Source organism: Stylophora pistillata, chromosome 1 (assembly GCF_964205215.1).
Source record: "Stylophora pistillata chromosome 1, jaStyPist1.2, whole genome shotgun sequence".
Lineage (NCBI taxonomy): Eukaryota > Metazoa > Cnidaria > Anthozoa > Scleractinia > Pocilloporidae > Stylophora > Stylophora pistillata.
This window is the reverse complement of record NC_142519.1, coordinates 59,748,754-59,761,564: the sequence shown is the minus strand read 5'-3', so window position 1 is coordinate 59,761,564 and position 12,811 is coordinate 59,748,754. Positions and strand designations below refer to the sequence as shown.

General features: G+C 39.1%; 1 protein-coding gene across 1 annotated transcript; it reads right to left on the bottom strand.

Annotated features, from left to right (window-relative positions):
* Positions 1-3,517: 3,517 nt before the first annotated feature.
* Positions 3,518-8,955, bottom strand: LOC148743480 (hemicentin-1-like). Its single transcript, XM_088739498.1, has 8 exons — positions 8,663-8,955; positions 8,154-8,281; positions 7,823-7,887; positions 6,031-6,358; positions 5,683-5,922; positions 5,269-5,392; positions 3,900-3,971; positions 3,518-3,593 (listed from the first exon to the last, which is right to left on the bottom strand). Exons 4-8 carry the CDS (start codon positions 6,272-6,274, stop codon positions 3,518-3,520), a joined length of 756 nt encoding a protein of 251 aa, XP_088595624.1. The 5' UTR covers positions 6,275-6,358; positions 7,823-7,887; positions 8,154-8,281; positions 8,663-8,955.
* Positions 8,956-12,811: the final 3,856 nt, after the last annotated feature.

The following is a 12,811-nucleotide window of genomic DNA, read 5'->3' as shown; positions in this document are numbered from 1 at the left end:
CACAGATAAAAATTGGAAAATGGAATTTGAAAATTCCAGTATATTGTCATTTATGAAGATGGAAGGATGCTCTACTCCTCTCTGTCAATATTGCCGATCTGAAAACCCTCCAACCCTATTCCATTACCTTCATGGTTCACTAACCTACCATACATGAGTTATGTAGCAATTCTTGTCACATCGCGCTTCAATAAAATAAGCACAAGCATAGGTATAGACCTTAGTTACTTACAGTTTGACCAACTCTGTGTTGTTGTGGAAGACTTCAGATGGTAGCTCCTCTATTTGGTTTGTACCCAAGTCCCTAAAAGAGGATATATCCGGCATTGAAGTGAAACTTTTAGCTTCCTGTGTATTGTTGTTTTATATTTTCTTAAGATGACTTTCATAATATTCAGCTAAAAATGGGTGTTCTTATCCATATAAAAACGGATATACTTTTCACTCACAGCTTTTTCAGTTTGACCAACTGAGAAAAGGAATCACCTCGCAACTTCTTGATCTTGTTATTACGTAACCATCTGGAAGTGTTGAAACTTTGTCTCATAAGAAATTATCAGTGTTCTATTAATAAACAGAGGGAAGAGACAGGAACTACAGAACCGTAACATTGGGATCTGAGAGAGAACACATGCATCTAGTCTTTCTTTTGTGTTCTCCCTTTCTGTCAAATTTGCTAAAAACGTAGAAATCATGGAACATTCGCGTAGTTTGGAAGTCTTAGCTCGCCGTAATCCCCTAAATTCTCTTTTAGTGAGTAATTTTCAGTTTATTATAGACCACTTAATTGAGTTAGAGAATTTTGACGAAATGCTTCCCAAAAGGAACCGAATGATTTAGGGTTGTAGTAACGGCAAGCTCCTTCATGAACCGATTAACTTTTTAGCGAGTAGATAATGGAGAAAAGAGAGAGACTTTCACAGAAATGTTTTAATTAGCGTAATGATAAAGGCGATTAGAAGGCTTCCAAACAAACTTTGAAACATTTCCTCTTTATAAGTATCGGTCATGATGTGGAAACTGACAGTTACAGAGTTTTCTGTAGTGCAATGTTTGGTGGAAGTGCCTACATTCGAGTAACTTGTCTTGAGTGTGTATTTGCAGAAGGCCTCAAAACTTTGCTTAATGATTTATAACGGACAAATTGTTTAGGAAAATTAGGATTTTAAATGAAAGAACTTTCCAGTGATCAACTATAAACACCTTGCGTTTTAACTTTCTGAGTTACTTTTGTGGAGAATAATTAAATTATAACCGGCCACAAATTGAAATACTGGGAAAGTCCGTACTTCTGGAGCGAGCGGAATAAGCCAATAAGATTCGAGGATTAAGGATTCTGGACAATTGAGATGCCTGAGAAAAAAAATAATTGCTCTTTAAAACTTTGGTGACTTACAAGTTGTTCAGCTCCGTGTTATTGTTGAAGACTCCAGGTGGCAGCTTTTCTATCTGATTGTTCTGTAGATCTCTACGAGTATATACAGGTTAGTAAGTTTAACGTGTTGCTTTCCTGTTGTTTGTTTCTTTGTGTAGTTGGAAATGAACGCTCCTCTATATGGTTCTCCTTTAGATTCCTATAAAAATGATACCTAATGAGTTTTTGCTTGAAACTTTTTTAACGTCCGTTAATTATCACCATTTCTTCAAATCTTGAGGAAATTAATTCAGTCCCGTACTAGGTTTCCGGTCGTTAGCATTTTTAATTTTATTTTCTGTAAGAAATGGTACGTTCTGAAACATAAAATGGCTGAAATAAGAGTATGAATTTTCACTTACAGCCACTGCAGCTTGATTAACTGAGAAAATAAATCACCACTCAACTTCTGGATCTTATTACCGTCTAACCATCTGTAAATGTTGAAAACTTTGTTTTAGCATCATATAGGAAAATACGACTGCTAAAGTGGTAAAACTAGGGAAAGTGGTGCGTACTACGGAACCTGAAAGTTGTCACCTGAGAGGGAAAACCTTCAAAGACCATCACATTTCGCGCTCTCTCTGCCTTCCCTTTCCGCGTTGGCAACCCAGAATACTTCGCGTTTGCAAATGAAACAAATTGACCGATAAAAAAGGGAAAATGGAATTGAAAATTTCAGTATATTATCATTTATGAAGATGGAAGGATGTTCTACTCCTCTCTGCCCATATTGCCGATCTTAAAACCCTCCAACCCTATTCCATTACCTTTATGGTTCACTAACCTACCATGCGTGCGTTATATTGCAATTCTTGTCACATCGCGCGTCATTAAAATTAGCACAAGCTTAGGTATAGGTATTAGTTACTTACAGTTTGACCAACTCTGTGTTGTTGTGGAAGACTTCAGGTGGTAGCTCCTCCATTTGGTTTGTACCCAAGTCTCTAAAAGGAAAATATATTCCGCATTGAGGTGAAACATTTAACTTCCTGTGTATTGTTGTTGTACATATTCTCAAAATGAATTTCATAAGAGACAGCTAAAAATGGGTGCCCTGATACATGTAAAAACGGATATACTTTTCACTCACAGCCTTTTCAGCTTGACTAACTGAGAAAAGGAGTCACCACGCAACTTCTTGATCTTGTTATTACGTAACCATCTGGAAGAGTTGAAACTTTGTCTCACAAGAAATTATCAGTGTTCTATTAATAAAGAGAGGGAAGAGACGGGAACTACAGAGCCGTAACATTGGGATCTGAGAGAGAACACATGCAAGTACGACCTTCATTTGTGTTCTCCCTTTCCGTCTCGCCCCCCTCCCCTCCGCCCCTTGGACACAAGCCATGGAGAAAACCTCACACAAACAAATAAAGCAAATTTGCTAAAAACGTAGAAACCCTGATACATTCACGTAGTTTGGAAGTCTTAGCTCGCCGTATTCCCCTATATTCCCTTTTAGTGAGTAATTTTCAGTCTATCACAGACCACTTCATTAAGTTAGAGAATTTTGACGAAATGCTTCCCAAAAAGAATCGAATGATTTAGGGCTGTAGTAACGATAAGCTCCTTCATGAACCGATTAACCTTTTTAGAGAGTAGACAGTGGAGAAAAGAGAAAAACTTTCACAGAAATACTTTTATTAGCGTAATGATAAAGGCGATTAGAAGGCTTCCAAATAAACTTTGAAACATTTTCTCTTTATAAGTATCGGTCATGATCTGGCAACTGACAATTACAGAGTTTTCTGTAGTGCAATGTATGCTAGAAATGCCTACATTCGAGTAACTTGCCTTGAGTGTGTATTTGCAGAAGGACTCAAAACTTTGCTTAACGATTTATAACGGAGAAATTGTTTAGGAAAATTAGGATTTTAAATGAAAGAAATTTCCAGTGATCAACTGTAAACACCTCGCGTTTTAACTTTCTGAGTTACTTTTGTGGAGAATAATTAAATTATGAACGGCCACAAATTGAAATACTCGGAAAGTGCGTACTGCTGGAGCGCGCGTAATAAGCCAATAAGATTCGAGGATTAAGGATTCTGGACAACTGAGATGCCTGGAAAAAAAATAACGGTTATTCAAAACTTTGGTGACTCACAAGTGGTTCAGCTCCGTGTTATTGTTGAAGACTCCAGGTGGCAGCTCCTCTATCTGATTGTTCTGTAGATCTCTACGAGTATATACAGGTTAGTGAGTTTAACGTGTTCCTTTCCTTTTATTTGTTTCTTTGTGTAGTTGGAAATGTAAGTTTTTTGCTTTCCATCGGAGTTAATTTTTGAGGAGGATTATTAAATTACAAACGGTTTTTAGGCAACAGATTGCAATACTCGGAGCATTCCGTACCCAGGGTCTGAATGGGAAAATTCGGACCGCTGGAGCGCGTGGAGTAAGCCAATAAGATTCGAGGATTAAGGATTCTGGGCCGCTGAGATGCTTAGAAAACAAATAATGGTTGTTCAAAACTTTGGTGACTTACAAGTAGTTTAAGTCCGTGCTTCTGTTGAAGACTCCAGGTGACAGCTCCTCTATCTGATTGTTATTTAGATCTCTACGAGTGTATATAGGTTTAACGAGTTTAAAGTGCCTATGACATGAATTTTTTCTCTCGGTTTTTCTTAGCCTGATGCATATAAAAAACGATTCTAACCTTCAATCTGGCAGAAACGTTTTCAAACTTGAATTTTTGCGCTCTAAAAGGTACTATTTTCTAGTGAAAATTGTCTTGGAATCTGGGACCTAGTTCACGGCCTTCGTGACGTAATTTTGAGTACACAAAACACTGAGTTGCGGAACGTGTGGAGGATAGAGTCGGGTCATTCATTCAATTGAGCGAGTGTCACTCTGCTCATTCTATAAATTATAGAATCATATCACTCTTTTTGCCCATCTGTAATCCATGTTGGTTTCGATGGCTGTACACAACTTGACGTCACGAAAGAAAATCACGTGACGTTTTGGCCGCGCGGAAGAGGGGACAATTTCGTTCGCAGATAGCGCGTGTTTTGAACTACAAGAATGGGGTTTGAAGATATTTCCGCCCGGATTGAAGGTTAAATTCGTTTTTTATATACATCAAGCTAGGAAAAACCGAGAAAAAAAAATTCATGTCAGAGGCACTTAAACGTCTTGCTTTCGTGTTGTTTGTTTCTTTTTGTAGTTGGAAATATAAGTTTTTGTTTTCTATCGGAGTTACTTTTTGAGGAGGATTATTAAATTACAAACGGTTGTTAGGCAACAGATTGTAATACTCGGACTACTCCGTACCCGGGGTCTGAATGGGAAAATCCGGACCGCTGGAGCTCCCGAAATGAAATAAGCCAATGAAATTCGAGGAGTTAGGATTTCGGACCGCTGGGATGTTTAACTTTAGTGACATTTGGTTCAACTTCTTGTTAAACCGCCTCCCGGTTAGCTCAATTGGCTAGAACGCCGGATTGTGTTGTGCGGGAGGTCGAGGGTTCGAGCCCCGGCTGGACCGATACTCATTGTCTTGAAATAAATGAGGAGAATTTGCTACCTTTCTATAATCAAAAAATCGATAGATATTCTAGTCTTCTCGGTTAAGGACGAATAACCCGTAGGCCCCGTCTCCTGCAGGGTTAGGGGTAGGAGACGTTAATTTCCCGCGCACGAGATTACTGTGTAGTATTTCCTCCCCTGGGGTGGGATGGGTGGGAATTGGCCCTGAAAAGCCCCCCATGGGGAGTGGTGAAGTAACGTATGTATGTATGTATGTATGTATGTATGTTAGTGTCGGAGAGTCCAGATGGTAGCTACTCTATCTGATTTTCACCAAGATATCTACGAGTATATGTATGTTAAACAAAACGAGTTGAAAGGCTTACAATTTCGCTGTAGAAAGGGGCAAGTGCCATGGAACTGACTTTAAATGTTTTCCTCTGCATTCAATGCGGGTAGCTGCACTCATGATTCCAACTACTGTGGTGCATTTGCAAGGATTTGGGCAGCCTAGAATATGGCAACAAAACATGTTTTTATTTACCTGCTGTCTGTTGAAATTTAGGTTTTTTGGTTGTACTTGCTGAGTTTCGCTCTCGTTATCTCGTGAATCCTCAATACTATTTCAATGTTGTTGGGTCGCTTAAACGATAATGTCAGTCTCGCAGTTGCGAAGGCAGGTGAAAAAGCTTGAGGATTTGCTCATTTCACCAGCGAGCCATGGAAACTTTGCAAATGTGCAATGTATCTCTTTCTCAGCCCTATTGGGTTTAGAATCAAGTATTTCCAAATAAACTCACTTTCAATGACGAGACGAATTTCTTTTTTTTCATGTCTGCTCACTTCACAGCTGTACTTATCATAGTTTTCTCCAGTAATGTTCAGCTGGTACTGTACACTTGTACTGTTCTGTACCACCGTGCCGTTCTTTCTCCAAACAATAATTGGTGCCGGTGTACCTTGTGCTGGACACCATAGAGACGAGGTTCGGTTAAAAAGAACAAACTGAGTTGTAGCCACGTTGTCAAGGTTTGGGTAGACTAGAAGGGAAAAAATTAATGACATATACTTACACCTCTGTCATGTTCTGTCGACTTAAAAACATTTTAAAACAAATTGTTTTAGTTTGTAACTTCAGCAGACAATACCTGTTATGTTAAGTGCTTTGTTGATGTACGAGACCCAAAACCTGATTTTATGCTTGGAAAAACCAAACTTCATTTCTGATCCACAAGTTTTGTCCACTAGATCGCACAATACCAGAAATGTTCCTTCCACAAAATCTTCCAAGAAGATTGGCAGACTTGTTGTATCCATCGCGAATCGCAAGGTACATATCATCAAGGCATGGTGTTGGATGTGATGTCTCCAAGGTGAAATTGAGTTGTACATAATGTCCCTTCGGAGCTTGGAAAAGTTGACTTGAGTTAAACGATGGGACAACTCTCTGAAGGCTTACTTCCGCTATTGGCGCAACTGCAAGTAGAATCAGAGTAAACGAGAGGACAAAGAGAAAAGTTCCCCGCCCGGGTCTTGGTATATGTTAATTTCGCCGGAGCATTGCAAGACAGCACCTCGAATTTTCCAGAAACGTTCAGAACGGAGACTAGAACCGACGGGACGTTTCATTGAAAGCCATATATAACAAATTACGCCGTCATTGGTTATGTCCATGAAAACCTGTTTTAGTAAGATGAAGGTGAGGATATGACCTCCCACCTGCAAGAACTGATACATCCGCATCGACAAGAAGTAAAAGGAAAGAAACCACACAGACTATTTATATCTTGGTTTTGGAGGGGTTCAGCCGGAATACTTGCTGATACTTTGAAACCTCGCTTGATCTGTTAGATAGTCAGGGATATTTAGACGTAATCTATCTCCTGGTTTTTAATTTCAAGCACAAGAAACATATTGCTCGTTTCAGCATCATATTAAGTGCAAGATTTTAACCAGCGAGAATGTATCGCGCACTGATTGAAATAAACGAGCGGATAACAAATTCATGTTTGTAGACATGTAGACCTCATCCTATGTTCTCGTGTAATTGATATGGAGATATTGTTTTCCGTAAAATACACATATGATCTTTTCTTTCGATCTTTCGGTTCACTACTGATTCATTAACCTTGCGATGAAATCTTCTACAAACGCATTTTTAATAAACTTCTCTCTCCTCATGACAGATATAAATGACATTATTACGTGAGCGCACCTTTGATGCCGAACATCAACGATAAAAATAATTTGCTTTCTCTAGACGCAGGGGATACGGCTGGTTGCTTGATAATGAGAGAAAAAACTGTTTTCCAACACGATTTGGTTGAAAATTAAACAAAGAGCCATTAAACTGTATTTTTCTCAGTCAAACGCTTGCGCTGCATAATTTGAATATTTTTTATGTCACGGACATGGTCTGCTGCTGGCTCGTTAAGCCCGTTCCTACTCATGGGAGGATCGTAGACCGGAAAGCCGTGAAAGCGACGAAAGTAGGACCTATGTGCTTGATGTCACCTAATTTAAGAAGGAGCAGTGGAACATGTTTCGGGTCCCCGTCCAACAGTCGCCTTCCGCCAAGTGTTTGTATCGCGCTGAGGTTCCTAATCTTCTCGCGAGTGCTTTCTATTCAGACCTAAACATTTAAGCAGCAAGGCTAGATAAGAGCAGATGATATAACGAATTTTAGAAAATAAATGACATTTTTAAAAGTCATGTTTCGACAGTAACTACTGTCATCTTCAGTTTAAAATATTACTTCGTAAATATTTTAACTGAAGATGATGGTCGAAACGTGTCTTTTAAAAATGTCGTCTAAGCAACAAGTGCAGTGCAAGATACCTTGAGTCTAATATCAGCTTGTGATTTGCTTTGGAATAAGCTCATGTGAAATATTTAGTCTTTTGGCTTGATATCCTTTTTAATAAACATAAAAATGCTTACAGAAAGCAATTAAGAAACCCCATATGGTCCTTCTGGACGCCATCTTCTTGTTTTCAGTTGTTAAGCTGAGGGGAAGTGAAAATAGTCACTTGCGTGTATCCCTTCATATAACGTTTTCGCACAACTTAGTTTATGTACATGAATTAAGTTGAAATATTTGATAAAAACAAAAGCCTTTTCCTTTTCTGCTTAAATCGCCGTACGTGTTAGCGGAGGCCATATTGAAGGCACCGCTCTGCACATTTGCAATTCGAGAACAATTTAAATTACCATATTCGGTTCATGTCATGACGGTAACTAAGGAATTTTATAGCATTCCAGTTACACTTACCTCTGCAGGCTTACCTTTGCAATTACATTTTTGCAGTAATACTTCAGGTAATTACTCCAAAGATTACTTATTTCTTGTTCTTCCGATTTAGTTGTCCGCGCCACCAAGCACGTGTCTTCAGCAACTGACTGAACACGAAAATTTAAATATGTTGTTATAATTCTTATCTTATTCCAGCGGAGAGAGCCTGAATAACTAACACACCACTATTTATAATAACACATTAATAAGTAAATATATTATTATCATTATTATTGGAAAGCGGCATGGGAAAAGTTAGTAAGTGCTTAATGTCAAGCTTACAAATCTGTAGATGTTTTGTAACTCCGTAAATGAAGAATGGCTGAAGTACTTCATAATTGCCTTGAGTTAAACATCGAAGATGCAAAAAGTGCAGTTAATTTTTCCGATAGGTTTGATATTTCCGTCCTTCAGTCAATTAAGTCTGTGACCTATTTTGCTAACATTTCACCCTATCGACATTTGGAATATTAGAAAGAAGTAAATACCTGGAGTATATTCTCGCTGCTCCCTCACTTCAACTCAGATCGAACTGTCGAACTGTCTTAAACAGCGTTGAATTCACATACAGAAGGCCGTCTGCATACAGCTGTTCCAGATCATTATCTTAAGCCAGTTTTGCATTTCCATAAATATAGTCGTCACGGTAACGAGTGACACATTACGGGCGTTTAAGAAAACATTGTTGGTTTGACAATAAAAAGGAAGTACTTTCTTCCAACATCTTTCAAAATGCCGTTAGCGTTCAAAGGAGTCTGCTCTCCTCCCTCCCACGGGGACGTTCATAAATTTCTGGTTCTGTAAGAAGGGGGGTGCTATTAGAAAGTTTTCTGATAAGTGACGTGATCAGAGACCATAGAATGTGCCCTAAGGCGACAATTGTAATACTAGGTCTCTGCGAGTACCTCTCCCCCAACCCTCCCCAACCACACACACACACACCAAAAGATATTACGTAATGTTAATCAAAGTATGATGAGATTGAATAAAGGCTGAAAGTTTCTAAAGAAACTGTGGTGCTGCGTCGGTGGGGGCAAGAAGGTAATTTGGTTATATCAACTAAGTTGAAATTGTAAATTGGCCACCGTAGCAAGTAAAAAAGCTGAGGTTGATACCCTCATGAATAGTGGAGAAGTGACGAGGCAAGTACTTCTTATACCCTCTTCTTATAAGGGGAGGCTTGTGGGTCGTTCTTTCATATTTTAAATCGCTTTTTCGTTTTTTGCGCGAAAAAAGATGGCTTTTCAAATTTGGTGTCAGTATCAGTTTGCGGTTTTTATTTTTTTCTTAGCATTTGGTTTTGGTTTTCGGGAAAAAACCCGCAGTTTTTCTGACTTGATATCCTATTCGGACCTATTTGGTTTTCTATTTTTTTTCCAAAAGAAAAAAAATTCAGTATACACTGACTCTCTTGACAGCGTTTTGTTTTTTTTCGGACCAAACTAGTCAACCCGCCTGATGGCGGAAAACTAATAAGATTTCTTTTATTTTGCTGTGTGAGTTATTACTTGAAAATGTCCTCTTCGATGTTTGCAAATGAACCCCATGTACAGCAGGAATGAGATTATCGTTGTTTTCTTTTTTCATATTTAAATTTTGTATTTCAAGTTTCAATATTTAATGGAAAATGGAAAAATAACAATACTTCATTTTCATAATAGTCATGGATCTAGGTGTTTTTGTCTTTTTAATTTGAATATTCGTTGATAGCTTTAGGAATCATTTTGACATGGAGAAAAACAGCAGAGAGGTAAATGGATTCCCAATTATTGTTGTGTTTTGAAATACCAACTAACCTCTTAGTAAATGACTGGACGAATTTTATCATACTGATATTTTTAAACACGTTGACTTCTGTTACTCCTTACTGGGTTCAAGTTATTTCGTAATGCTACCGTTGTGACACCAGTGACACTCACTTTCAAGTTACAAGTCGAACCATGCGGTCGTGTCTTGGTGGCGTTCTCATGATATGCCTCTTATCGTATCTACTTGCTGTGCAGCTGTCAATAAGTCGTTGGAATCTGGCGAATAACAAAAATTTGGAGGCCTTGGTGATTGCTAAAGATACGAATCAAGCGGAGATAAATCCTAATGTAAGCAGTTTGAAATCTAGCGCGAAAGAATCCTTCAAGATGGCGCCTGCTCTAAAGCTCACACGTGCTCTGCGCTTCATTAATATCATACTGGCTGCCAATTTGATCTTCCTTTCAAATGATGTTGCTTTGAACCCTGGTCCCATCTACCTACGCGTTTCAAGTCAGGGACGAGGAATAAGGATTGGGTAATGGAACATTCAACTCCTAACAGACGCCAAGTTTGAACAACTCACTCTCGTTGTCGCTTAATGCCCACAAGGATTCAGCAAACAAAATTGACGTACTAATCTGAACCGAGACCTTTCGTAGCAGTAGAAGGCCCGACTCATTTTACCAAGTACATGGATATGACTTATTCCGGAAGGACAGAGTTGGAAAGCAAGGGGGAGGAATAATGATTTCTGTGAATGACAAACTACATGCAAAAAGTCGCCCAGATCTGATGACAACTGAAATCGAAATGCTCTGGCTTGAAGTATGCCCTTTTAAATCAAAGCGCTCATTGCTCATTGCTGGTGTCTATAGACCCCTGTCGTCCACGTCTGAGGTTGACTCAAGCATTGCAAAAAACATCGAAAAAGCCTATTTGTCGAACAAGGAAATGGTTCTCTTAGGAGATTTTAATGTTGACTTCCTAAATGCAAATCAGGCAAGTAAACACAAGCTCATTAAAACACTAACTAACCTGCTACACCTAACCCAACTCGTCAAAGAAGTTACAAGGCCCGTTTCAGGAATGTGTCCAGATCATATCTGGTCAAGTCACCCAGAAAGGTTAACGTGTGTACAAACAAAGAATATTAGAATGTCATATCACCTTCTAACAATGGCGGTTCGACGCTACAAAAGTCTGACTCCACAAAGGAATAACTCGAGTAACACTGCTAAAAAATTTGTGGATGATTTGAGCAAGGCCCCGTGGGACACCGCTTTTGTTTTCGAGGATACTGACGACATTGTCGACAGCTGGTATTAAATTTTTACTGACATCCTTGATTCTCACATCCACGTGAAAGAGAAAAGAGTGAGTAAAAATGCCCAGCCAGTTTGGTTCACTACAGAAATTAACGACGCCATGAGAAGAAGAGACAAACTACTAAAGAAAGCTAGAATTTCTGAAAGTTCTACTGACTGGGCTACCTTCAAACGTGCTAAAATTGAGGTGTGCAAATTGATAAGGAATGCCAAGGAGCAACTTTTTAAGAACCAATTTACTGAACATAAAAATAATCCTAAAAGATTGTGGAACGTCATCAGGAACCTAACGAGACAAAACGTAAACAATCATGCTCCTATACGTCAGCTGAAGGAAGAAGCTAAATTGATTACAGATCCACTTGACATTGCTGAGTGTCTAAACCTCTGGTTTGTGAAGCAGCCCCTAAAACTGCTACGAAATAAACCACCAAATTCATCGTCACGCGTTCCTCTTAAACACATTAAGTACCTCACAGCAGAAAGCCTAAAAAGAACACAGTTCATCATCCCACATATCACACCAAAAAAGATCGAGGAGTTGCTAAAACTCATGCCATCCCACAAGGCGGCGGGATCTGACGGTCTCGGTCCCATGCAATCTCCTTACCACTAAGTCGGTTTGTTAACCATTGCATTGATATAGGCAATTTCCCGTCTGCATGGAAAATTGCCAAACTCACGCCTATTTACAAGGGGCAAGGAAGTAAAGCCGACAAGAACAATTATCGTCCAATCTCAGCACTCCCTTTACTATCAAAAATTTTTGAGAAACATATCCACCAAGCCCTGTACAACTACATGAGAAACAACTTGTTCTACACCTTGCAGTCAGGTTTCCGAAGATCCAACTCTACGGAGACAGCGCTCATTCGGCTGACGGATCAGTTGTTATCTTACATGGATAAAGACCAAGTCAGTGGGCTTGTATTTGTGGATTACAAGGAGGCCTTCGACTTACTTGATCATGACATACTTCTGTCCAAAGCTCGAAGCATACGGTATAACATTTAGGGAATTGGTGCTCTTAACGAACTACTTAAAGGTTAGTCAGTTGTCATTGATGGAGTGCATTCATAATACAGGCTGATCTCACACGGTGTTTCGCAAGGCACTGCTATTTATCATCTTTGTAAATGATCTCCCAAACTCAGTTTCTAAGTCAACAGTAGACATCTACGCAGACGACACTAGTTTAAGTACTTCCGCTGTCGTCATAGATCCACCTGCAATTCAGCATCGGCTCCAAAAAGACATAAACAAGATTGCCGACTGGTCATCTGAAAACATGATGGTACTTAATGCCTCTAAAACAAAAAGTCCTCTAGTAACTGGCAAACGACTAAAAAAGAAAGCTCCAGACACGAATCTTAAATTATCATGCAACGGTTGCGAGATTGAGAAAATAACTTCACAGAAATTACTGGAGTAAAATTAGGCAATCACTTGAGTTTTACTGAACACATAGATGACATTTGTAAGAAAGTGTCACAACGTATTGTGGTGCTGAAGAAGATTAAGCGTAACCTGCCTCTAGCTGAGCGTAAGCTTTTGATCAACGCC

Coding starts and splice junctions, on each gene's coding strand:
- LOC148743480 (XM_088739498.1), bottom strand. CDS start 6,274: ATGTACAACTCAATTTCACCTTGGAGACATCACATCCAACACCATGCC. Junction 5,923..6,030: donor CAAAGCACTTAACATAACAG/GTATTGTCTGCT, acceptor TTTCCCTTCTAG/TCTACCCAAACCTTGACAAC. Junction 3,594..3,899: donor AGCACGGACTTAAACTACTT/GTAAGTCACCAA, acceptor ATATACTCGTAG/AGATCTACAGAACAATCAGA.